This window comes from Canis aureus, chromosome 15, assembly GCF_053574225.1.
Source record: "Canis aureus isolate CA01 chromosome 15, VMU_Caureus_v.1.0, whole genome shotgun sequence".
Classification (NCBI taxonomy): Eukaryota; Metazoa; Chordata; class Mammalia; order Carnivora; family Canidae; genus Canis; species Canis aureus.
The window spans coordinates 66,516,352-66,542,164 of record NC_135625.1 but is presented as its reverse complement, the minus strand read 5'-3'; the positions used below and the strand labels follow the sequence as shown (position 1 = coordinate 66,542,164).

Here is a 25,813-nt window from a genome sequence, read left to right as displayed (position 1 = left end):
TGCTCCTGAAGAACTTACAGTGACAGTGGGGATGAATTGGAATGAAAAATATGAAAACATTTTTTTTTTTTGAAAACATGATTTTAATATATTGTAAATGCTGTGAAAGTGGGAGCGGGTTTATTTTATGTAAACCAGTCTTCTAAATGGTGGCTTAAATTTTATTACTTTTTAGTAGACCAGCCTACTTATCCCTATGTATTCAAAGAATGGTCCACACATTTTTAGATCTATTTCTTAGGTTGCCTTTTTTTTTTTTTTTTTTAAGATTTTATTATTTATTCATTGAGAGACAGGCAGAGACACAGGCAGAGGGAGAAGCAGCCTCCCTGTGGGGAGCCCCGATGTGGGACTCAATCCCAGGACCCCGGGACTACGCCCTGAGCCGAAGGCAGTTGTTCAACCACTGAGCCACCAAGGTGCCCCTATTTCTTAGGTTGTTCAGAGGTTATGATCCTTATATTTGAATCCATAGGTGAGTTACCATGCTTTTTCTTATTTCATCTCTATTGTGCATATTGACCAGATAATCCTATAGTTTCATAGCTTCACTTTTATACTTCTGTATCTGGAAGAGCTGTGTGAAACTTAGAAACGTAGAAATTTTTCCGTACACGCTGTCTTACAGAGATGCTGGTTCTAGAATAATTTGAAAAGTGGTGGTGTTGACCTTGCAGCTTGTACAGTTTTGGTCAGAGAGACTATTTTGTTGTGACATAATTGACCAAAGACGTTGTCGCTCATGGTGGGAGTGCCATGGAAGGCACTCAGAATATCTGGCAAGGCGAGTTCTAGTGTGCAGACATGGGATGCACACCTCTTCACCAAGCACATAAGATGCGCATCTTACAGAGATGAGCCAGGGTCACATCCGTCTTGCCCCACAGTGGGAAGGAAGCCCCACATCCCTGCTCCAGGGTTCGGCAGGTGCGGGCGGGGCCCAGGGGTGCTGCTGCCAGGGCCCAGGAATTTGTCAGGGCAGTAGATGCACTAGTTGTGATTAGTCTGTGAGCTAATGAAGCAAGATAATCCCTTTTTATCTGATGGTTCTCCCTGCTAGTTCCTAGGCCTTTGAAGTGCTACACGGCTGAAAAGAATTTGCATAGAATTACTTGAGCTCCTCTGTTAAGTAGCAGGTAAGAAAGCAAAGGAATGGCATGGAGGTTTCTTAAATAACCCCCCCCCCCACCCCCGTCTTTTTGGCCTCCCTCACCATCTTCTGTCTTCCTCACTTTGTACTTTGCCTCAGAGATGGGGTCGTCTTCCTCCGTCCAGTCTTTTCAGGTCACACTTAGAACCTTTTCAGTTATATCTCTTTGGCCTCATCCGACCGACTTGGCTCAAGTTCTGAAATCTCTTCATTCTTCTCATTCCCTCAGTGGTGTCTCCAGCTGGCTAGGTGTCCCTCTCTGTTAGTGGAATCTGCCAGCTGGACCTCTTGGCCTTCAGAGCCCCATCTCCAGCCGTCCTCCTGCTCATACCTTAGGGTCAGAGTCTCTTCTGATCTTTCTTGGCCTTTTGAAATCCAGCTCAACTTCTAAGGTTCTGTTAACACCTTTCCTGCCACTCCCCACCCCCGGAATTTTTCCTGTATATCTCCTATTCTGTTTTCTTGTTTTCAGCCTTGTTAGGTGGCACCTAAGCTCCATCAGGGCAAGTTCTGTGTCATTGATCTTTGTATGTTCAGGGCCTGGTTCCTAGTACTCGATGGTTATCCAGTGCTTATCTTGCCCCTCTTTCAGCCAGAGTAGTCCACGAGGCTGCTTTCCTTGTCTCTGGTGGGAGGCTATCCTGACAGGAAGTTACCCACTGACCTCTGGGCTGCCGCCCTCTAAATCTTGTCTCTTTAGGCGGTTTCTCTGTGCCCAAGGGTTTTATGTGGACAGGTAAATGAGGTTCTACTCTGTTACCAGGTATTCAAGCCAGAATATCATCCACTCCATTTTTTTTTTTTTAAGATTTTATTTATTTATTAGAGCACAAAAAGAGGGAGCAACAGGCAGAGGCAGAAGGAAAGGGAGAAGCCGGCTCTTTGCTGAGCAGGGAGCCTGAGATCATGACCCGAGCTGAAGGCAGATGCTTAACCCACTGAGCCACCCAGGTGCCCCTGTCCACTCATATATAAGCCATCACCAAATTTTCTGTTAAGTGACTCTTGAATTCCTTTGCTTTACTTTTATCACCACTGTGGTGGGGGAAGCTACCCTCCTCTCTTGTGCGAATGCTGTGCTGCAGTCCTAACCTCCTCTATTGGTCACCTGCTCTTTCTAGAATGTCAGTCTCCCCCTTCTCTTTTATTTAAAACATTCTGACTTTCCTTTGCTCTTAGATAAATTTACAGCAAACATCCTTAATGCAGCCCTTTGTACTTTCTGGCAGAGAGAATGTCCTAATTTTTTAGGATACAAGTATGATTTTTATACTTTGAGAGGTGAATGTTCTAGAAGGGGACACTTGTTTAGACTTAAAATGGGGACTCTGTACTTAGGCATCTGGGGAACTATAGGCTGTCCCCACGTTTAAGCGTAATTGGTTACCTAGAGCCTGCAACTGAAGATAAGCCTGGAGAATTTGCTTGGCATTTGCTGCATTTTTGGTTTGCTAGTGGAAAAACCCCTCGTGTGAGTAAAAGGGGCACAAGAGGCAAAAGTACAGACTTTTATCACCGTGTTTAAGGTGAGAAGCCTGGTAAAAAGTGTGTGCAGGGGGAATGCTTTAGTTTGTACATTCGTTATACTGTGTATTTTTTACTTTTAGTTCTGTATGTAAATTTTACATTTTCAGATTTCTCTTTTTCAATCATATTCTTCATTTATGCTAACTTGATGAAAAAGAGTATGTGTCTACATGTGTGGATCTCATAGGCTGAAAACTAGCATGTTATAGTATGCTTAATTTCTGTAATGGGATCACGTTTCTGTAAAGACGGCTGCTTTTTAGGAGTGGAAAACCTTTGTCAATAAAAATCTCTCCTAAAAGTTGTATTAAATAAAAACTCATATTTTGGATGAAATGTTTTAAGGATAAAACCCCACAACTCGAATGAGCATCCTTGCAAATGTCATCAGTGTCATGTATTGTTTATTTTGCTGATTGTTAGTTTGCTGGGGATTAAAACACAAATGATCATATTCAGGCTGGTTAGATTAGTGATTTTAATATGAAACCATTGCTTTTAGAATAATCATGGGCCAGACTGGGAAGAAATCTGAGAAGGGACCTGTTTGTTGGCGCAAGCGTGTAAAATCAGAGTACATGCGGCTGCGGCAGCTCAAGAGGTTCAGGCGGGCTGACGAAGTTAAGGTACAGCTTTATCTTTTGTGAAGCACACCTACGGTTAAGGGTAGTTCCCCGCCCCGCCCCCCAAAGATAAGTTTCAATTTGCAAGGGTCCATTTTCAGCCAAGGTCATATTTATAGTAAGATACATGAAGGCTTGGAAGCCAAGGGCCTTGATCTGTCTTAATTAACATAAAGATTGTCCCAGGCACAGTAATGGGAATGGAAAGATTGAAATCTAATGGCCAGTCAATCTGCTTAGAAATCACTATCTTTTTAGTGTATCTTTTGTATTACACGTGCAGATTTGGGACCCAAATATAAAGGAATGTGTTTCATGGTTTTATGTTTCTAAAGTCATTGATTTTGTTTTTATATGATGTTAACAAAGAAAGGATGCAATGATTTTCTGTTCCCTGCCCACTCTTAGTAAAATAATAGGTGTGGTGCTTCTATGTGATTCGAATGTGGGAAGCCACAGTTTAGTGTAAAATCTGTATGTGTTTGAAGGAACGCTCCTGATATTTTTGAGAAATCACTAGATGTTAACTTGCATTAGAGATACTACACATTTTCTAACGATGAACAATTTCTCTTCTCCTCTCCTTCATTTTTTTTAAAGAGTATGTTTAGTTCCAATCGTCAGAAAATTTTGGAAAGAACGGAAATCTTAAACCAAGAATGGAAACAGCGAAGGATACAGCCTGTGCACATCCTGACTTCTGTGAGCTCATTGCGCGGGACCAGGGAGGTTGGTTAACTCACGCACTGTAGTAATTATCGGTGCATTCTGGTGTTTGCTCTTGCAATGTTGGTTGGTTATTGATAGGAAGTCATTCACCTCAGGATGTCCGTCTTTTTATTGCTCTTTTAGTGACCGCCTCAGGCCACTACTAGCTGTCCCTATAAGAGAGCTGTAGTGTTTAGCATATATTTTACTGTTACCAGGTAGGTTCATAGATTTTTGAGGATTGTTGGTTAAAAAAAACTTTTAACTTTAATACTCTTTAATGGCTTCATCAGATCACTGTTTAGAGCAAGGCTTTCTGACTCATAGTTGTCTTTTTTTTGGTCCCTTCTGAATTAGCCATGCTATAAGAAATATTTCCTTTTCATTCATATTCATAGACTAAGAAAGTTATTTATTATTTGAACATTTTGTTCAAATTCTGCAGCTCTCTAAGAATTTTTAAATTCAGTATTGAGATCAGAAGTCCTTTTTTATAGTATTTTTTAAAAGAAAGATCTTTGGAATAGGTCTTAATCCTATTTCGAAAAGAAGGCCATACATGTATGGCAGATTTTATAATTAAATGGCACATAAAACACAGTGGCAGCAAAATGAAAAGGTGGCAGAAGCCTGGGGCACCTGGATGGCTCAGTCGGTTAAGCGGCCGACTCTTGATCTCAGCTCAGGTCTTGATCTTAGGGTTATGAGTTCAAGCCCCGTGTTGGGCTCCACGCTGAGCACGGAGCCGTTTTTAAAAAAAAAGAAAATGGCAAAAGCTGAAAAACAGCATAGGACGGATCAGTAGGGTTTGGGTAAAGCACTGTGGTATAAGTACCTGTCATATACAGGAAAACATGGTATAGGAGGGGGAATGTTACTGGAATGGGTGCCTAAACAAGAAGGAGGAAGAAAGTTATTTGGGATTTAAGTTAAACTGCACAGTGGATGGTTGTTTCTCTGTCTAAACGGAGGAAACACCTAGACAGTGGGATCTATGCTATAATGTTTTCAGTGACGATATGATACTTATGAAAAATTGTAATATGAAGTAATTTGTTAGTGCATGAGACACTCTGGCCTTGGAGACTTGTCAGTACTGTCACAGTAGCATGGTCCTAGTGATGATCGTGATCATGCTGTGATGGTCTTGGAGACCCATGACTTGGAATGGTTCTTAGTCATTTATTCATTTTGTCAGGTAACAGCTCTTTAAAGCTTGGGCTTGCAGTTGTATAAATATATATCCTGTGCTGCTAACACTTTCCACACCATCTGGGACAGGTCAGGGACTACATATTAGAGGTAAATGACTTTGTGTTAATATACTAAGGGTGGAAGGGATTTGTTTCTACACTAGTCAGAAAGTTCTCAAAGGGAGAAAGGATGGGGCTTCTCAGTAGTTCTTTCAAAAGTTTTATCTGTGGTGACCATTTAGAAATTTTGAGGGTAAAGGAGAAGGAAACTTTTCTTCTCATTGGAAGAATAAATCTTATTCTAAAGTAAAATTTGGAGAAATAAGTAGGCACACATGGAATACTTAAGTTTTGCCACCCATTACGACTCAGAATGCTACCGAAAGCCCATCTGACACTTATAAGTAAAAGTTAACAGCAGTAATGATTTCCAGCCGGTGGTAGGTACTGTGCACACACATGAACCTTCTTTAATCTTTGTGACAGTTGTATTAGGCCTTTTTCTCCCTGGACAAGGACACTGGGCTTCGGAATACTAGTCAGCTTGCTCCAGTGATCTGATGTGGGCCCAGAAGAGCACCGCTTTGCTCAGACACCTTAGGAAATGAGTAAAGGTCATGGTTGATATACAGCTTGAATTGTTCGTAATATAATTGCAAGTACAATTAATTCAAATTAATATTGACTAATTGAATTTTGCTTTTCGTTTTGTCAAATGGAGAGAAATCATTGAATGTAAAGATCTCTAACTTTGTAATGTGAGTTTATGTGAGAAGTTGTAAGAAGAAATGAGAATTGTAATAAAACAAAATTGTTTTCTAAACTTAGTACCCCATGCAGGTTGAGAAAAACCATTTTCACAAAATAGGAGGGGAAGGAGGGAATTCATCCCTTGCCTCAGGAACTCAAGTGACCTGGTCAAGGCTGTTAGTTTTTGAGCTACTCTTGGTAGCTGATTCTGCTCAAGTGATTCATCTTTTACTTCCCAACCTCCAAGCACCTTTAAAACCATCATCACTGACTTCAGGAAGCTGCACGTTTATACAGTTTGTGATAAGCTTTTTGGTATTCTCATAATAAAAATAATAAAATTTTAAGACTGAGAAGGACTTTAATGATATCTGTCTAATCTCCTTACTTTGTAGATGAGACTGTATCCCTGTTTATTTTTCTGCAGTTTGAGCATTCTCAGCTGTCTGTCAATTTCTTTTATATGCTTTAAAAGTTGGAGCCCGAAGTAGGTCAGAAGCAGGAGGATAAATAAAAGTTAGTGTGTTTTGCAAAGACTTTCCTAGTAGTAGGCTTGGCAGGAGTTCAGACTGCAGTGTCGGTCCAAACACCTAAAGTCTGTGGCTTTCAACATTGGGAAGTGCTGTTATAACATTGTTTTAATTAACTGCTTATTTTTATAAGCCGATCCTTTGTAAGTGCTGTCTTTGTTTAAATCCTTTGCGGCCTAAGGACCGTTCAACGACAGTTTTCATTTTTTCACTCAGTTCTACTTTAATCCCTTCTGTGCGTGTAAAGTAGATGTGCTCAGTTTTAAAATGACTGGTTTTTATCTAGGTTATTTTAGTGAAGAACGGCTGGCAAAGGTCACTCTCTGATCTAACGAAGCGGCTGCCGTAGATGCTGATTCAGATCTAGTGAGCCCTGCAGTTGAACTCAGAGACCCTGTCTTCACTATAGTGTTTTCTTAACGTATGTTTTGAAGATAACTTGTGGGTGCTTATTTTTTGGTGTTGAGGTTACAGAACCTAAGCGGTGTTGCCTATGCAGTTTTTATACATTATGTGTCAATATTTTTCTTTATAAGCTACTCCTGACTCCTGACTTCTTGTAGGCAGTGATGGTATATTTTACATTTATTTCCTTTGCTCTTCAGTTAATCTCTTTAAGGAACATTCACCTTAGAAACGTCACCAAGTGATAAACACAGACCAAGGGATGCACACCTTACTGATACGGTTTGTGGTTGTTTTTAAAAACCATGGCTTCTAGGTGACTTTCATTACTTTGTCTTATCGGTAAAACACTTTATCTTCTGTAAGTCTTCACGTCGGTAGTCCTGTTCTTCAATGTGTCTGTTTCTCCGGTTTTAATGAAGAGCCTGGTTTATGAGTTACTCTTGGAGTTCTTATGGGTGCATTGCTTTTTGTATATTTGTCCATTTCTTGATAAAAACCACAAGGTGCTTTCCTTCATTGATTCTTCCTATCAAGATTTTTATTACCTGTGTGTATTAGGACTGAAAGAGAGGCTTGCTCAGATGTCTGTTTTTCTGGGCAAGTGGTGTGATTCGTATAGTAATTTAAAAATATCCTGCCAATCTGCATTTCTAGATTCCCAGGAGAATTTAATGTTCTTGTAGGAATTTTGTGTCTTGTCTACTAATGAAAATAGAATTTTTAGTGTATATTTAAACATGCAGCTTCTTCAGGATGTCTAACGCAGCAGCATCTTTAGAAAGCCATCATAGTCCTCACATTTAAGAAGAATTAAAACATTTTAATACATACAGATTTGATCCTAGTAATGATTGAAAGAATTGTGAATTCATCATCTGTCATTTGATATTTGCAAATTTTGGGGGGGTGGTAGTGGTGAAGAGGCTTCTATGAAAATAACAATGTAGTCAGTTTATAAGTTTGCAGTTTGGACTTATTTTTATTGAAGGAGAAGGATAACATTGTCTCATTTACACTTAAGCACTTGCATTATTTATTGACTCATAATGCAGTTTCCTCAGTTAATTGTAAATAGAAATTTTTGTTACTATTTACAAAGAAAGAATGATATGCTAGTGCACCCAGTATGTAATTTAGTGCTCTTAAATACCTTTCAACTTTCAATATAGTAGCATGCTTTCTTTCCTTTGTAAATTTCAGAATTGTAGAACCAGTAGGTCTAGATTCTCATGAGCCATTTGAGCAAATATGATGGGGAGTGAGGTCATTTCTCTCATGTCTTAGAAATAAACGGGTGGTTCTCAGTCTGAACACAGCCAGCCTTTCTCAGGGAACTAGTTTCCAAGTTGGCTCTCTGTAGCTCTTTGCTTCTTTTTAACCCTTTATTGGTATTTGTTTGGGGAGTGGAGTCCTTCCCCACCCTTAGAACTTTTCAAATCATTGCAGCCTTTGCTTCCTTTCTGGCTTTCTTTAGGCTGAAATAGATGGAACATTTCTTAAATGACCATAAAGATGGCTTTCCTTATTTTTTTTTTTTTCTTTGAAAGGAAACTAATGTGTCCTATGCTTTTCCAAAACGACGTTTTTAAAAAAGGTCACTTATGTTTGAGTTTTTATATCATTATCCTATTAATTATATATCCTCTATTTGACGTCTGAGTTTAGTTTTTGAACTTAATTCACTTTTCAAATGTAAGATACAGAATCTTTTAAAAAATGTCAAATGTTTACTTTGTACAATAAACCAGAAATTGCTTCCAGTTCACTGTTTTTCTCCTAGACCATTGTTTATATGGTTGGTGTTTTACATATGCAGATAGTCAACTATTTGACTATGAGATCATTGATCAAGATCAAAGATCACTGATCTACAAAGATCAGGTCTTTTCCCAAAATGCAAAACCAAATTTTGACAGCTATTTTAAGAACAGATTGAACCAGAAGAAATGAAAGTCTAGCCTGCATTGTTAAAAGTGTTTATTGCTGTGAAGAAATAAAATGTTATTAGACCTAGAACTTCTAGGATAACATGGATTGACTTAATTAAATTCACTGCTTAGGATTCTGTTTTATCTTCTCTTAATTTTATGAAAGAATATTAGGGGGGGGAGTACCATTTTTGGGAGGGTTGGACAGATTTCATGAGCTACCTTGTATTGATTGAGGGAGTTTTATACCAGGTCATGTGAATATCTGTCGGGTTAATGAAACTCTTTTAATCGTTCTCTTCAACTAAAAGGCCATTACAAAATGACTCTTGAGAATTCAAACTACACTGAAATATATAAAACAGAAGGCAAAAAGTTCCTGTAGTTCAACGTCTGTAATTTTTAATCTTTCCCATCTCTTTTTCTACATATAACGTGTTAATAGTGATAATATATATTTTATTTCAAATGGTTACTGGCCAGATAAAATGTGCCTGCCAATTTGAGCCGTCACTTAAAAAAAGATTTTTTTTTTTTTTTTTTTTTGAGTATAGTTCACACCTAATGATTAGTTTCAGGTGTGGGACATAGTGATTCAATTTCTCTGCACCTAGTGCTGTGCTCACCACAGGTGTGGCCACCTATCACCATACACTGTTTCAGTATTACTGACAATGTTCCCTACGTTGTACCTTTTATTTTTTAAGATATTTATTTATTTGAGAGCATGTGTGGATTTGGGGGAGGGGCAGGAGGAGAGGGAGAAAGAATCCCAAGTCGACTCCCCACTGAGCAGGACCCTGAGATCATGACCTGAGCAGAAACCAAGAATCAGATGTTCAACCAACTGAGCCTCCCAGGCGCCTCTGCTGTGCCTTTCATTCTCATGACTTCGTCATAAGGAAGCTGTGTCTCACTCCCCTCATCCATTTTGCCCATCTCCCCACCCCCTATTTTGGGCCATCACTACAACCTCTGTCCAGGTCCCCAATCTCTAAGAATGCAGTGTTTGATACTGTGGGATATACCATAATTCATTGCCCTATTCTTAATTGATGAATATTTTAGTTAAATTTTTCTTACTCTTGCAGTTAGTATTTTGGTTAATACCTTTCATCTGTATTGTTGTATCCTTGAATGATTTTGTAGGAAGAGTTCCTAGAAATAAAATTACTTGGTTAAAAGGATACACATACTAAAATTTTTATGGATGTTAGCACATTGTTCTCCCAAAGGATTTTCCATCCAGCTGTTTATGGTAGTGTCTGTTTATCTCTGTTCCCAATGCATAATATCAGTCTTTGGATCTTTGTCAGTGTGAAAGGTAAAAATGTTACTACGGTTTGTTTGCTTTTCTTATTCAGTGAAGTTTCTATTGTTTATATTTCTTTTATGAACTGGCTATTAGGGTGTCGGATCTGTTAAAATTAGGTTGGATTGTTTCTTAGGATTTTTGAGGACTTTTGTAAACTCTTAAATATTCATTATTTATCATGTTTTGTAGACACCCCCTCCCCCCATTTTGATATTACTTCTGGTATATTTTGGCTTATAGAAATTTTAAAAGTTTATATATCATGACAGCCCCGGTGGTGCAGAGGTTTAGTGCCACCTGCAGCCCGGGCCGTGATCCTGGAGATCTGGATCGAGTCCCATGTCAGGCTCTCTGCATGGAGCCTGCTTCTCCCTCTGCCTGTGTCTCTGCCTCTCATTCTCTGTCTGTGTCTCTATGAATAAATAAATAAAATCTTAAAAAAAAAAGTTTATATATCAAATTATAATTTTTTCTTTTGATTTCTGTGTTTCTAGAGGCTTAGAAAGGAAAGCTTATATAAATTACCTCTCCATCTTTCTGTTTAGTTGTTTTCACTTTTATATTTTAATATCATTTAACCCATCAGCAATTTCCTCTGGTATAAACAATGAGTGGGGGATTTGGTTTTTATATTTTTATAGTATATTTCTGTTTAGCTTTCTGTTGTTGCAACACTGAACAGCCAGTGGATAGTCAAGAGGCAGTTATAAATCTTTTCTGCAAAGGTCAGCAGACTTGGCTGACCTGATTGACGGTCCCCAGAGCAGATCTATCCTTGAGCCAGGAATTAGTGCTCATCCTCAGACCAGGGCCTGGTGCCAGTCTCACCTCTTCACTGTAATTCGTGCCTCTACTTCCCTGTAGCGTTCAGGCCTGTGCCCACTCTCGGAAGCAGGGCTATGGAGCGAGCACGCCGCCACGGCATATGGAACCCAGGGGCTTCAGTAGTGCCTGGCTTCCATTTCTTAGTTTTTGCTTTCTTTTGTTCTTGATTGTTTTGTTTTGTTCTCAGAGTCAGAAATGATCTTATTTCCCACTCCTAGGACTATTCTTGAATTAGGTGTTTTGAGTTTGCATGGCTTCAGTTAGCTGCTTCATGTCCCTTTTGGGTGTTTTGTAGTTTTACCAAAACTTACGTATTGGCTCTTGTTCAATTTCTGATTTCTGGTTTTAGCAAAATAGAGTTTGTAGCAAAACTGCAGGTTATGAGGAATGATTTAATTCAGCCCGTCTGACCCCAGACTGCATTGGGTTTTTCCCTGTGCATTGGGTTTTAATGGGATTACTAAGTTGACACATTTATGGTTGCTTTCATTCGGGATCAAGCTTTTGAAATTAGAATGCAAGGAAGAGTTAAGGGTCTAAACTTCCTGAAATTACATTCCACGTGTTCTGTGTTCTGTGTTAAATGCGTGTATGTGTATTTTTCTTCTGAAAAGAAGTGTAAGAACTGACACACAGGATACGTTTCTGTAATACTTAAGTGAACTCAGAAGTAAGAGCCCTACGTTGCAGGTAGGGGTTCTTCCTCCAGTCTGGGATGGCTCTGTAACATATTTAAAAACAAAAATGGAAATAATTTATAATCTGGTTATGAGCCACTCTTTGATTTCTTAGTTCCAACACCCTCGATGAGCTGCTTGTACTGACTATGTCTTTGTCAAGATCTGATGAGTTTGTCTCCCTGATTTTTATTTCTGACTCTATCTCACCGGACCCTCTCGTGTCTTGTGCTCCCTGGTCTCCTCATCAGCCCCCGAGGCGTGGTTAGGGACTACTTCTGTCCAGCTTCTCTTGATCCAAACTTGATATTTGCTCATTTCGTTTTTTTTTTTTTTTTTTTTCTTTAGAACTTCTTGGCCAAAAGCAGTCTGAAAGTAAATTATATACACTATCATTTTCACCAGAAGGGCCAGCTTAAGATTTGGGTGTGTTACCTATTCTCTGCTGTGATTTTGAAGAGTAGAGGCAGTTTCAGAAATCATCCTCTGCTTTTCTCTAGATCTGGGGGACAGTTGATGTCTTCTTTCCTACCCCTTAGATATAAGATGGTTCCTTATTATTTTTAATTGGAAAGATTGAAGGATATTAGACAATATCAACAGTTCATTGTGTCTCTGGCATGAATTAAATGGACCAACCAGTATCCCAGAATATTTTTTAACTTGGCTAACTGTATTTTTCTGCCCCCTACTATATGGAAGTTGGACTTCACCCTTCTGATGTCAAAGATTGTTCAGAGACCAGATGGCCATAGCTCTTTTTCCTTTGGGATGTCCCACTGTAACATGGGGAGTCGTACCAACCTCCTAGGTAGTGGTGAATTTTAAAGAAGTTAATTTTGGTAAAGTCTCTAGCACAGTGCTTGGCACATAGTAGGGTGTGTTAATTTCTTTCCCTTCCCTGCAGGCCATTCACCTGCTCTTCCCTCTACGATTTTCCATAACACAGTTTTTACTTGGAACCAGCCTTCTGCCAAGAGTCTCAGTTTGGTTGTGTACTCCTACAACTACTATTTTTGGCTTGACTTCCCTCTCCAGCTCCCAGTGGTCCAGCCACACAGTCGCCTATTGTACCAGCTGGTTGATGTAAGTCTATCCATCCTCAGAGGAACCCGGTTACTTACCAGTAAGCTGTGTTTCTCTGAAAATGTAGCATCCTTGATAACTAATAGAGTTTTTTTTTTCCTTCTTTACCATTGATGATGAATCACCTCTAATAATGTCCTTGTGTGATCCTCAAGTAGGAACTAGAATTGGAGAATTCTATTTGTCGATGGTAGGTCTCCTAGTGAGTTCCTGAGTCCAGGACGCTTGACTGTGATCAGGTCAAATGCTTTGGAGACCCAGGAGGTCAAAATCCTTTTCAGTACTTTGAGTGATATGAGACTTAATTGCATAAACTGTCAAGGATGATACATTTTCAAAGAAAAAAAGTTACTGGTAAGTAACTGGAATTTTTTGAGTTATTTTCCTGTTAAGTCAATAAATAAGAATTCCCAAACTTGTTTTACCAACAAATGCTTTTGCATTTGAATATTATTTTGTAAATGGAAAGGAATATGGTTATTAGTTAAGGTTTAATAGGTAAGGAATGGAATAGGTTTCTAGAGATGCTACATAGATAATGACATGGGTGTAGACCTTCAATTTTCTAAGTAGATGCCCTCATAGCTTTAAAGAGAAATTGGAGTGAAATCTCCATTAGGCAAAATCAGCAAATGCAGTCTGTTCATTCCAGAAACATTTTTTGAGTGCCTACTCTTTTTTGAGACACTGTGCTGAGTATCATTGCAAGACAGAAGTGAAACCACACCGTCTCAGCTGCTTTTTGCCCTCAGAGAGCTTCCTTCTGACCCCCTGGTGACTCTCATAGGACTCAGAATTGAGATGTTGGGTCATGGGATGGCGTTGGAGGTAGTACTTTAGTGCTACAGCCTTTGCCATCTTATTTTTGTGCTTCTCGGAGCTCTTTCTATTTAAGGGAAAAACCAGCGGACCCCATTCAATAGATGCAGAGCATTGTCTGCATCTTTAGAGCAAATAGAGGAAGCAGAGTCCCTCCTGTCTGGTAGTTGAGCAGCATACCATTAAGCTGTCTCTAACCTTAAGTACGGCCTCAGGTTCAGATGTTAGGTAAAGCCAGATGGGTAAGTCAGAGCTGGAGAGGCCACACGCTCTCCCTCACCCCTCAAGCTTTAAAGGAGGCTACTCTTCAGAATTAAAGTCACAGTATCAATTTACTTCTCCCCCCCCCCCCCCCCCCGAGTATAAAGCAAAACCCCAAACTCTAATTTTTTTTTGCTAAGACATTACGATTACTTCGCACTTAATGTTCCCTGGACAGCATATAATACTTGATTCAGTAATTAGAACCCCTCCTGGCCCCAGAGCCTACCCAGTTAGGCAGGGAGGAGGAGAGGCAACTTGGTAGTAACAGGAGTAAGAGAAGGGCCTGGGGGAGAGGGCATCTCGGCCCAGCAGCACCCCGCACATAGCTGTGCTCGTCCTTGGACCCTGGGAGCCTCTCAAGGGCAGGAGTGGAGCACAGTGATGAGCGCTTGGCTGTTGGGAGTCAGACTTAGGCTTCCATCCTGGCTTGGGAAATTAACTACCTTTCTGACTAGGCAAGTTAGTTAACTTCTGTGAGCCTCAGTCTCATTTGTGAGGTTGTGACACCAAAGGCAGAGAGGAGCAGTGGTTAAGATAAGGTATACAAAGCACTTAGCACAGTGCCTGCAACATAGTACGTGCTCAATAAATGTTAACTGCGATTATGACTGGATTATTGGATGGACGGATGGATGAAGAACCGTGTCAGAGACCAGAGTGCGGCACAGGGAGAGATTGTGGCTCTGGAGTAGCAGGGAACCGTTCACACCTCCTCATTGACTTGAGCTACGAGCTTTCTAGTATTATTATCTTTATCTTTGCCCTTTTGGAAAGCAAATTAATGGATTAATCACTGTCACAGTTCTTTCTAACTACTCTTATCTTTAAACCTTCACTTCCACCAGGAAGGTGCTATTTTGTGCTGCAGTGACTGTGACCATTGCAAGATTGTCCCTCTGGCCTGATGAGATGCTGAGGGCCAGGTGTGGCCTGTAAGCCAAAGATTTTCACTGTAATTTCACCAAATCTAGGCCTGCTATTTTTCAGACCTCTCAAATAAAAATTTAACATATAATAATTATGCGTGTGTAGACATGATTTTTTGGTTTCATTTTACTCCTTCAATTCTTCTTTTTGCTCTATTTTCACTGATTGTAGATTATGAATATATGTCCAAGGGTATTTTTGAGAAGGTTCTTGGAAGCCTGCTAATTGGATATTGGATAATGGTACTCTTTAAGAAAAGCTGGATTCCTAGACAGGATAGAAAGTGCTGTGGTCATCATTTGGGCACAGATTTTTACCGTATTTCATAGAATCAAGAGATGCAAAATTTTGACGTTTTAACATCTGAAACTGGAATGCATCTTAGAATTACTGTGATAAGAAAGCTTTGTTACAAAAAAAAAAAAAAAGAAAAAAAAAGAAAGCTTTGTTACAGTTTAACTGGCAACATTATTTTCTTACTGATACAGAAAGTAATGGAATGCCTTGAAATTAATGTCATCATAGGTTGGATGAAATACGGTATTTCCAGAGAGTCTATGCACTTAAACATGATAGAGATACAGTATCGTGGCAGTATGTGTAGTGGGTAAGAGCAGAGGCTCCAGAGTCAGACTTTCTTTCTGGATTTAAATTCTAGCCCTGTCTAATGTATGGCTTTGGGCCATTTACTGACCTTTGTATTCACCAGAGTTTTCTCACCTGTAAAATGGGGGCTAAGAATTAATCCCTATCTTATGGTGTCATGAGGACAAAAATAAAAGACATGGAATGTGTTTAAAATAGTGCTTCGCACATAGAAAGTGCTTAATAATATTACCTATTATTATTATTACTAGTTTAGAGATTATACTTTTGTAGAATGGATAGGAATTTCTTTTGTTGTGATTGAAACTCAGATCTGTTATGACCCTTCATCTTTGTTTAACATCTGGTAATAGCAAATGATGCTTGGGTTTTTTAAAAAGGGAAGATAAAAATAAGAAAGGTGAACCTAATAGTTTCCATATTATTATTAGTTGAGATTTAAGAGGCATATTTGGTATATATAATATTATTCCAAGTGGTGGAGATGTAAAAGAAACTAAGCATCAAGCCAAGAAATTTATAGTGAAAGCAAGGAGCAGTTAACCTGAGGCTAGCAAATATCGTTTTTGATTCTGATCGATATTGGTAAGTATGGGAAGGGTCGTTGGAGGCTTTTTAAAAATTTGCAAAATCTGAAGCGTTTTTTTTTTTTTTTCCCCACCCTAAGTAAAAGAAAGTGAGAAGGAGAGAGAATCCTTCATGGTTTTTAGAAACCTTTCTGTCTTAGGTAAAGGGATTTCCTTTTCAAAATTATTTAAGTGGGCTGAGTTCCTTTTTAATATGTCTACCACTTGAGGTTGTCCTTTTATTCTTATGAGTCAATTTTATTTTTTTCTGTTCTAGTGTTCAGTGACCAGTGACTTGGATTTTCCAACACAAGTCATCCCATTAAAGACTCTGAATGCGGTTGCTTCAGTACCCATAATGTATTCTTGGTCTCCCCTTCAGCAGAATTTTATGGTATGTACATCTGTGATCTGCTTACTTTATTATCACTTATTTTAAATAAAACACACTTTTCTTGTGAATCAAGAACAAGTAAGAAAAAAAGTTACTGAAATGATAACACTCAGTGATTTTTTTTTTTAACTGATACATATATTTGAATAAGCCTTTGTGGTGTTGCTCTTTTTCTAGTCTTTCCAAGTTAAAATATTCTCCAAAGAAAAAGCGTTGAGCAGGAATTCTACCTGGGATTTATTTTATTTTATTTTATTTTATTTTATTTTATTTTATTATTTTATTTATTTATTTTTATTTATTTATGTATGATAGTCACAGAGAGAGAGAGAGAGGCAGAGACACAGGCAGAGGGAGAAGCAGGCTCCATGCACCGGGAGCCCGATGTGGGATTCGATCCCGGGTCTCCAGGATCGCTCCCTGGGCCAAAGGCAGGCGCTAAACCGCTGCGCCACCCAGGAATCCCCTCTACCTGGGATTAAAAATATGTTTATTTTTAAAATTTTTTTTAAAAGATTTTATTTATTTATTCATGAGAGACAGAGAGAAAGAGAGAAAATGAGAGAGAGGCAGAGACACAGGCAGAGGGAGAAGCAGGTTTCATGAAGGGAGCCTGATGTGGGACTCGATCCCTGGTCTTCAGGATCACGCCCTGGGCTGAAGGCGGCGCTAAACCGCTGAGCCACTGGGTCTACCCTAAATAGTTGTTTCTAATGTCTTTAGTAACTGAAAGATTTTTCAGTGAGTGATTAAAGATAAACTTCAGATACTCTTCTGTAATTGCCTCATGTGTTTAAGGCTTCATGCAAAAAACATTTAGTTTAAGAATTGCAAGAATTTATGGGAGATTTTATACTTTCATAGACTACAATTCTGAAAGGATCTAGTGTTTAAAATTGTCATTATTATTTAGAATTATCCATGGGTTTTGCTGGTCACTGACCAAGGCACATTAGGCAGACTATATTATGGTTAGGATATGTTTTGGTGGGGAGCAGAGCTTACATGGATACAGTTGGGAAGACAAAATAGCCAATTATAACTTAATTTTGGCCTTTATCCAAAAAAATTAACACTTCTAGTTTAAATGGGATTAGTGAAAGTGAGATGTGGCACAAACTGGACTCTTTAGTTGTATGTAAGTTTGACTCTAGATAGATCAGTGCATTAAAATCTAAATCTTAATTTTATATCCCTTATGTACTTTCTTCCCCAACTTCCCTTTCCCCTGTTTTTCTAAGATTCTGTTGTCTTTCTGAACTTTGCAGTTGTCCTAAATTTGTCATCTGGGGATTAGTTGAGATTTTCCTGTTCTCCTCGTTTTTCCTGCCTGCTGCTGCATGACAGTCCCCGGTGTGTCTCATGGCCTTTTCCTGGTGTATTCTTCATTTTGATTGTGCTCTGTGCCTGAGGCACCTGCCGGAGGCACCTCCACAGCCGCACCTGTCATGGCCTCCTGTCCTCTTATCCAGTCCACTCTGTTAATCAGATTATTCTCCTAAAATTCTGTTTTTAACCAATACCCTGTTTACAGGCTTCTTAAGATACACCTATCCTTACTTTAGTCTCTTGAAATATGGACTTCAGAACCCTCTAGTCTTTTATCTGTCATTACTGTCTTTTTTATTCTTTATTGAAGATTCTCTCCCTACCATGCATGTCTGCTTCCAGTCCCTTGTGGGTTTTTTTTTTTTTTTTTTTAGATTTATATTTATTAGAGAGAGAGAGAGCCCCCTCCAATGGGAGGGAGGGGTAGAGGAAGGAGGAGAGAGAGGGAGGGAGGGGTAGAGGAAGGAGGAGAGAGAGGGAGAGGGAGAGCAGCAGAAGCAGGCTCCTCGTGGTGGGGCTTGATCCCAGCATCCTGGGATCAGAGCTGAAGGCAGATGCTTAACCCACTGAGCCAGGTATCCCCAGTCCCTTGTGTTCTTAAGTTCTCCCTTCTCCTGAACTTTTTGTGGATGGGCTCTTCCCGGCTAAGTTAGCATCTTCTTTTTTCTCTGTTGTCTTCTAAACCTTCGTAAACTCATCTGTCGTCTTGATTGGAATGATAATTTTGATAGGCATCTTGTTCTTTTCATCATTGAAATATTGTATTTTTTTTAAAAGATTTTATTTATTTATTCATGGAAGACACACACAGGCAGAGACACAGGCAGAGGGAGAAGCAGGCTCCATGCAGGGAGCCTGACATGGGACTCAATCCTGGAACTCCAGGATCATGCCCTGGGCCAAAGGCTGGGGGCAGGGCCCAAACCGCTGAGCCACCCAGGGATCCCCCATGTATGTTCTTACTTTATATATAAGAGCAGATCCTTTTGGCATAAACTTTTTACTTATTTTTTTTTATTTTTTTATTTTTATTTTTTACTTATTTTTTTTTAAGATTTTATTTATTCATGAGAAACAGAGAGAGAGAGGCAGGCAGAGACATAGGCAGAGGGAGAAGCAGGCTCCATGCAGGGATCCCAACGTGGGACTCGATCCTGGGTCTCCAGGATCACACCCTGGGCTGAAGGCGGTACTAAACCGCTGAGCCATCCTGGCTGCCCTATACTTGATTTTATATCCCTAGATTTTTATTATTTTGAAGGTCTCTGAATAACTAGATCATCAAGTGAAGTTTAGAAATCCTTACTTATGTTATCTTACGGTGTACAGCTCTTTATAAGTGGTTTTGGTAAAACCACATTTCATCAATTCTAAGACACGGGGTGTATCTTAAAATTGATGAGTCATATTGTAAAGCACAACATTTTTCCTTGAGGTAAATGAAATGTTGGTAAGTTTTAATGATTGACATGTTGGATTAGGTGAAGAGGGTATTTTTTCTTAAAAATGTTCTCTTAACGGTTTGATTTCTGAGATCATTCTTATTGGTAGGAGGGGGTCTTTATGTTTTATTAGAGTTTCCTGTCTAAATCTGGAGAACTGGGTAGAGACATCTACTTAGGAAAAAATGTATTTTACATTACATAACATTGATCTAAAAAATATTTTGATACTTCAGATTAACTTGCTTTTAAAATATGTTTATTTTTAGGTGGAAGATGAAACTGTTTTACATAACATTCCGTATATGGGGGATGAAGTTTTAGATCAGGATGGGACTTTCATTGAAGAACTAATAAAAAATTATGATGGAAAAGTACATGGGGATAGAGGTGAGCCCTGTGTTTATTCTCTTCAAAAAAGGGGCCAAAGAATTGAAAGATATTTTGAATTTTTTAAGCATACGTACTAAAAACACATTTTTAAAATATTAAAAGTAAGTTTATTGCTGGAGTGGCCAGGGCCTGTTTTCAATCCTAAACATTTTAATGTTTTCTCTATTTTTAAATTGAAGAATCTTTTTTGATACTTAAAAGATGCGCAGTTGGTTATCACATAAATTATAGTGCCAGTAACATGTAAATAGAGTTGTTTGAGTGTATGTAGATTTTAAGATTCCTTCATAGTAAAATTAGGATCAGGGCTCTGCTTATGTGATACATGTGCTACAGAAGGCCCTGTGCTCAGAAATATGTCCCACTTTGCTGCTGCAGGACCTGCACTTCTGTCTCTGTAGTCACAGCTGCTGTGCTTCACGTCCAGGAGACCCGTCAGAGTGTCTGGCAGGAGGGGAGCATGTGTAACATCATCATCACTGTCCCTTTCTTGGGGAGATGAGGGTCTTCACATGCATTGTTGGGAGGAGGCTGAGGCCACAATTTCTAGAGTATATGGGAATAGCAGCGGGTATTTGGGGGAAGGTGTGAGCAAAGAGAAAATGACAGGTGTTGAAGAGAAATTCCTCCTAAGTTTGCCTCTGGCCGGTCTTGAAAATGATCCTCCTGCCTCATTTTAACTACAGTGTTCTAGTGTTAATTAATAGGCCCTGGCTCTTCTTCCAGATTAGAAAAGGCATACATAAAGTTTTATCATTACTACTTTCCTCTGTGTGTTTCTGATATTTGACTTGATGAATTTCAGAATGTGGGTTTATAAATGATGAAATTTTTGTGGAGTTGGTGAATGCTCTTGGTCAATACAATGATGATGATGATGATGATGATGGAGATGATCCTGATGAAAGAGAAGAAAAACAGAAAGATCTAGAGGAGAACAGAGATGGTATGTCTGTTTATCAGGTTTGTGTGTAGCCTTGACAGCATTTTTCAAAAACAAAAAATCACAAACTGTTATTAATTCCTTCTTTCTCTTTTTCTTTTTTTTTTCTGAAATATCCTATCAATATGTAATAGAATCAAACTGTAACATATCCTGTATTCGGGCATCTTTATTTCCTTTGGCTAACGAAAGAACGTTACTCTGTTTTTGGGATTTTGCTGGGTAATCATCATAATCATCGTTATGACATAACATATTGATCATTGACTACCTATAGGCAGTGAGTCTGCCAGTCACTTTATGTGCTGCACCAGCTCATTTACGCTCGTAATGCCCCACAGTATGGCTGTTGTCATCATCTCTCTCTTATGGTTGAAGTGATGGGCTCAGTGCAGTTAAGTAACTTATTTAATATTATACTACTGGGAAGAAACAGCCCAGAACATTCTGACGGTAGCTCCTCCAACTGACCGGAGAGCCCAGGCTTTTAACCCCTATGCTAGTGATGGCTTATCAGAAAGCTAGAGGACCCCAGACCAGGGCCCATAGTTGGAGACAGGCAGAGCTCATTGTTAAATAGCATAGAAAAATGCGGGGGAAAACTGCAATCTGAGAGAAGCACAATGTTGATGTAACAGGCAGTGATCACGTGTTCCTTTCCTTCATTTTACACTGAAGAAACAGACCCCCGTGGGTAGTGGCCAGGCAAGGTCACAGACCCAATCAGTGGCCCAGCCGGGATTAGAACCTGGGTCTCTTGCCTTCCGGTGCACCAAAAACTCTGTAATTGATTTTGAGTTTTTTTTTGTTTGGCTACCCACACTCCGTGGATACATGTAACATAGTCAGAAGTAAGTGAAACATGGAGATGATAGTTTCTTAGGAAATCCACTTTGTTAGATGTGGTTGCATGGAGAAGGAAGGTTTGAAAACTTGTTTGCTTTCATCTTTTTTCCCTTTCATATTTCCCCATTTAGATAAAGAAAGCCGCCCACCTCGGAAATTTCCTTCTGATAAAATTTTTGAAGCCATTTCCTCAATGTTTCCAGATAAGGGCACAGCAGAAGAACTAAAGGAAAAGTAAGAGTTGTTCTTTTGAGGCAATCTTGCCTTGTATGGTATGTTAGCTCAGCATTGCGGTTGATGAGAAACGGAACTAATTTAGCTGGTGAGCCCCTGGGCTTCCTTGGTTGACAGCACCACAGGGTTCTCGAAGCTGTGTGTGTGGGCTCTGCTGCAGGACACTTACTGTAGGGAGAGCAAGCACACAACTTCATTGACCGTAGTACGCGGAGAGGGGAATTTGTCTGGACACTTGTAGAAACGTTAGTGTCATTGAAATTTATTTTAATTCATATGGTGACACTTTCCATGATCTGAATCCTTTCTGTGAACTTGTCTCTTGATACGCCATATGCATAATTTTAATTGGCTCTTCATCTCCATCAAGATCGTTGAAGGTTAGACCTTTACTAGTGTGTTGTGGGCAAGGCGAACATCACAAATAATACATGGCACCTTTGAGAAACTGTATTTTCAGAGAAGCAGGTTTTGCTACAGCTTCACTTGCGTTTTTCTTGGTCAATGTCAGGTATAAAGAGCTCACCGAGCAGCAGCTCCCAGGTGCGCTTCCTCCTGAATGTACCCCGAACATCGATGGACCAAATGCTAAATCTGTTCAGAGGGAGCAAAGCTTGCATTCATTTCATACGCTTTTCTGTAGGCGATGTTTTAAATATGACTGCTTCCTACATCGTAAGTGCAGTTATTGTACGTTTTCTTTTTCTATCTTTGTTGTGGAATTATGTCTTAAAGCAACTTGGAGAGTACTGTCATTTGTTATAACTAGGAATTTATCATTTAATCTGGCAGTTATGATTGAAAAGTATGTTAGTGTCAGAGTATTGTTCTTACGTACTTTGTTGCCTGAGGGTTGCTGTGAAGTTCTTCTACATGTATTTAATTTGGACCGCCTGTCGCCCGCTAATTTGGAATACAGGTCAGTGGTTTTTCCATAAATGCTAACCAAGCAGTTGTTTTGTAATAAAGCTATTACTGTGAACTCGCTGATAGCCTAGAGCAACACTGCGACATTGATGAACAAATTTTGTTGACTAAGAAATCGGCTGAAAAGATGCTTATATATGTTCTTGTCTATTTAGTATTCTTTTTTGGGGGGGGCGTCCTCTGAGAAAGTTACTTTAAAAAAAATCTGTATTTGGGGGCGTCTGGGTGGCTCAGTCGGTTACGCGTCTGGCTTTTGATGTTTGGCTCAGGTCATGGTCTCAGGGTCCTGGGATCGAGCCCCCATCTGGCTGTGCACTCAGCGGAGAGTCTGCTGGAGAGTCTCTCCCTCTGTCTGTGACCCATCCGCCCCCCTTGCCCTCCCTCCCTGTGCGCACGCACTCTCACTTTGGCTCTCTCAAAAAAAAAATCTGCATTTGAATATAGGGAAAGCATAAAATGTTGTAAATGAAATTTAAGTCTGTCACATAACAATGTTACTTTGCTTTTCTGACATTGCTGGGGAATGAGATTTCTTAGGTTTCTTAGGACATTTTTTCCAGGTAATAGGAATTTTTTAAGTACAGTTTAAAAAGCACCAACTTTTTTTGAGGTGCTTGTTTTGAAAACATATTTGATATCTCTTTGGTTTCCTAAGCAGAGTTTACTTTAATGAAGGTTAGCTTTTTCCAGAATACATTTTAGTGCAACCATCTATGGCCAGGTCACACCTTCAGGGGCTTTTGACCTATGTAAAGTTGGCTCCGCTATACTGAGTGGCCCTTAGCAGTGCTTTGCCCTTTTGAGTTCCTATGGCTGGCTTTTACAGAATTTTCTCCCTCATTATCCAGTGGTACCTCTTAATATTCATTAGCCTGCCCAAGCAGATAACGTCTTGTGAGTTTTGCACTATCACCTTATATTTGCTGTATCTCATACTTTGTTATGTGATATGTATCATGACCTGGAAATGGTTTAAGAGAGAGAGAGTGTGTGTAGTATTAGTGGTGTAGTTACCTTCAATTAGAAAAATTTCAAGTAGATTTTTAGAATTATTATATTTCCCATGTCCTTGCTATGTGGTTAAACCTAGTACCTTCCTAGTCTTGATGACTTGGTAGTTTTAATAATCTCTGGTATGCCAGGCATTGGACAAATACGAAGTGTCAGTATTATCTTCATACAGCCCTTGAAATAGTTGCCTTGAATTGCATTTAATTTGCCTTTACACACAGTCATTTTATAAACTATGTTCAATTTTTATTAAAAATAATATAAACTGCATTCAGTTACCACTATCACAAAAAAGTTGGGTGTTCGAACCTCTGCTTGAAGTCGTGAAATGTTTCCTCCAATTTGACGATAGATGTAGCATTTCTTGTACCTTTCTTTACAGACAAATCAAAGGAAGTAGGATACTACTTTTGAACATTTATTACAAGAGTTACTTCATTCTGTTCTTCAGATTTGAGTATTTATCTCCTTATTCAGGCTGGGGAGATAGAAGATAGATAATTAGTTCACTTTAGTGAAGTTTGCTTCTGTGGAATGGCAGACTGTTCATTTGGAGCACTCGGGAGCAGTGGGGTCTCTTCATAATTTAGCCTTAATGATTCCACAGTATTCATTGCATTGCATTATCCTTGACAAAATATCCCACAACGTAGGTTTTTCCTCAGTAAAATGAGTCAGTAAATACATTCTTAAACATATGTTAAATGCAGCATTTTGTGCTTTAATTTTGGTTTTGTCTATGTCAGAGGAGAATAATACAGTAGGTCATAAGCTGTTGGTTGTGGGGATTAAATTTAGTACTCTGTGTAAAATACTTAAAACAGTATCTGGCTTGTTTTTAGTTAACACTGTTTAAACAATAACAACAAAAAACAAAAACACTGTTTAAACAGAACATCATTCACATGATACACGTTTCAGAAATGTATTAAAAGGTGTCCAGTGCCCTGTCCCTGCCACTTCTGCCCCCATCCTTAAACCACTAATGTCAGTTCCTCTGTGTTTCTATAGTTTTTTTTTCTAGCAAAATGCAAAGATAGTCTTCTTTTTCTGACTATCCTGTTAAAAAGGTGCCATGCTATTCAGGCTTTTCCCTGTTTTGACTTAATCTAGGGTAGGTATTATTCCTCTCCGGAGAGCTGCGTTGTCTTCCACTGTAGGAGGTGGGAGGACTTACTGAACTGATTGCTGAGGGGCAGTCAGCATTGGGATGGTTTTGTGCCTCTTGCTGTAATAGCACTACAGTGAATGACCATGACCATGGCTGTACCTGTATATCACTTCCCACGAGTGCAGGTTAACCCAGGCCCCTGTGTTTGGATAGGCTTCATTCTTTTGCATCTAATTTTGGGTGACTGGAGTTTTATTCTTACAGAATTTTGGATCCACTCCTCCTCCCCACCTCCAAGGCTACCAAGCTGTTTCCATACCACTTACCAAAAAATACCCCTTTCACTGCGACGCCATGCCGTCTTCATCACCCATCACCATGTGTGCTTGGGTCTTTTTTCTTTGCATTTGTTCCTTGGGTCTTTCTGTCTAGGAGGCTTTATTCATTGATCTCCTGGCCATTCTTGCTTGTTTTTTCATGTAAATTTTAGAATCTTTAGTTGATCTAATTAAAAAAAAGTTCAGGTAGTATGTTTATTGGAACCTCATTCAATTTATTAATTACCTAAGGGGAAACTAACACTTTAAAATGAGGATTAAGGGGGCACTTCAGTTAAGTGCTTAAATGTAGCCATATGACCAAGTTTCATTTTGTGTCATTTAATAACCTCAAATTTTCTTCTTGTAGCTCTTGTGTGTTCTTTCTTAAGATGATCTCTAGCTATTAATAGGTTGTTGCTGGCTTTTTCTCATTAAATTTTATATATTTTATACCTTGATACCATACTCAGTTGTCTTTGTTTTATGATAGTTTCTCAGTGGATTCTTACTTGAGTTTTCCAGCTATGTAAGTAAACTATATACACAGTTACTGATATGTTCTGCTTCCAGTCATTAGGACTTTATCTTCTTGTCTCATCACATTGGCTTGCATCTTCAGTACAGCGTTAAATAATATTGGTACTAGTAGATTTTCTATTGCTTCTGGATCACTTTTGGGAATTATCGGTTTCACCCAGGTTTTGAAATTTATTTGTATAAAGTTGATCTAAGTGTTCTAATGATTCTTTTCTTGCTCAAATGTTTTTTTTCTCTCGTTTTTCTTGATAAGCTTAAGTGGTTTTTATATTTTATTTTTAAAATCTGTTTATGTGTATTTTTCTGAGCTTACTGTATTAGTTTTACTATTTTTCTCTTTATGAATGTGATTTTTGCATTGTTCTCATTCTTCCCTCTGTTTTTTGGATATATGTGGTTAACACGTGGTGAATTGTCTCTAGAG

The 25,813-nt window shown here is 39.0% G+C and overlaps 1 protein-coding gene across 13 annotated transcripts in view; it reads left to right on the top strand.

Annotated features, from left to right (window-relative positions):
* The window catches only part of EZH2 (enhancer of zeste 2 polycomb repressive complex 2 subunit), a 64,953-nt gene that overhangs the window by 22,573 nt on the left and 16,567 nt on the right, over nucleotides 1–25,813 (top strand). For 2 of the 13 annotated variants that reach the window (XM_077850289.1, XM_077850291.1), the window contains exons 2-10: nucleotides 3,180–3,303; nucleotides 3,901–4,029; nucleotides 12,337–12,445; nucleotides 12,542–12,720; nucleotides 16,180–16,296; nucleotides 19,337–19,457; nucleotides 20,266–20,406; nucleotides 21,381–21,483; nucleotides 21,995–22,173. In XM_077850289.1, the coding sequence (XP_077706415.1) occupies nucleotides 3,187–3,303; nucleotides 3,901–4,029; nucleotides 12,337–12,445; nucleotides 12,542–12,720; nucleotides 16,180–16,296; nucleotides 19,337–19,457; nucleotides 20,266–20,406; nucleotides 21,381–21,483; nucleotides 21,995–22,173 (1,195 nt within the window). In that variant the 5' untranslated portion in view covers nucleotides 3,180–3,186. Of the gene's footprint in view, nucleotides 1–998; nucleotides 1,137–3,179; nucleotides 3,304–3,900; nucleotides 4,030–12,336; nucleotides 12,446–12,541; nucleotides 12,721–16,179; nucleotides 16,297–19,336; nucleotides 19,458–20,265; nucleotides 20,407–21,380; nucleotides 21,484–21,994; nucleotides 22,174–25,813 lie in introns of those variants that run through there. The other 11 variants (XM_077850290.1, XM_077850293.1, XM_077850292.1 and 8 more) reach the window with 11 other exon arrangements.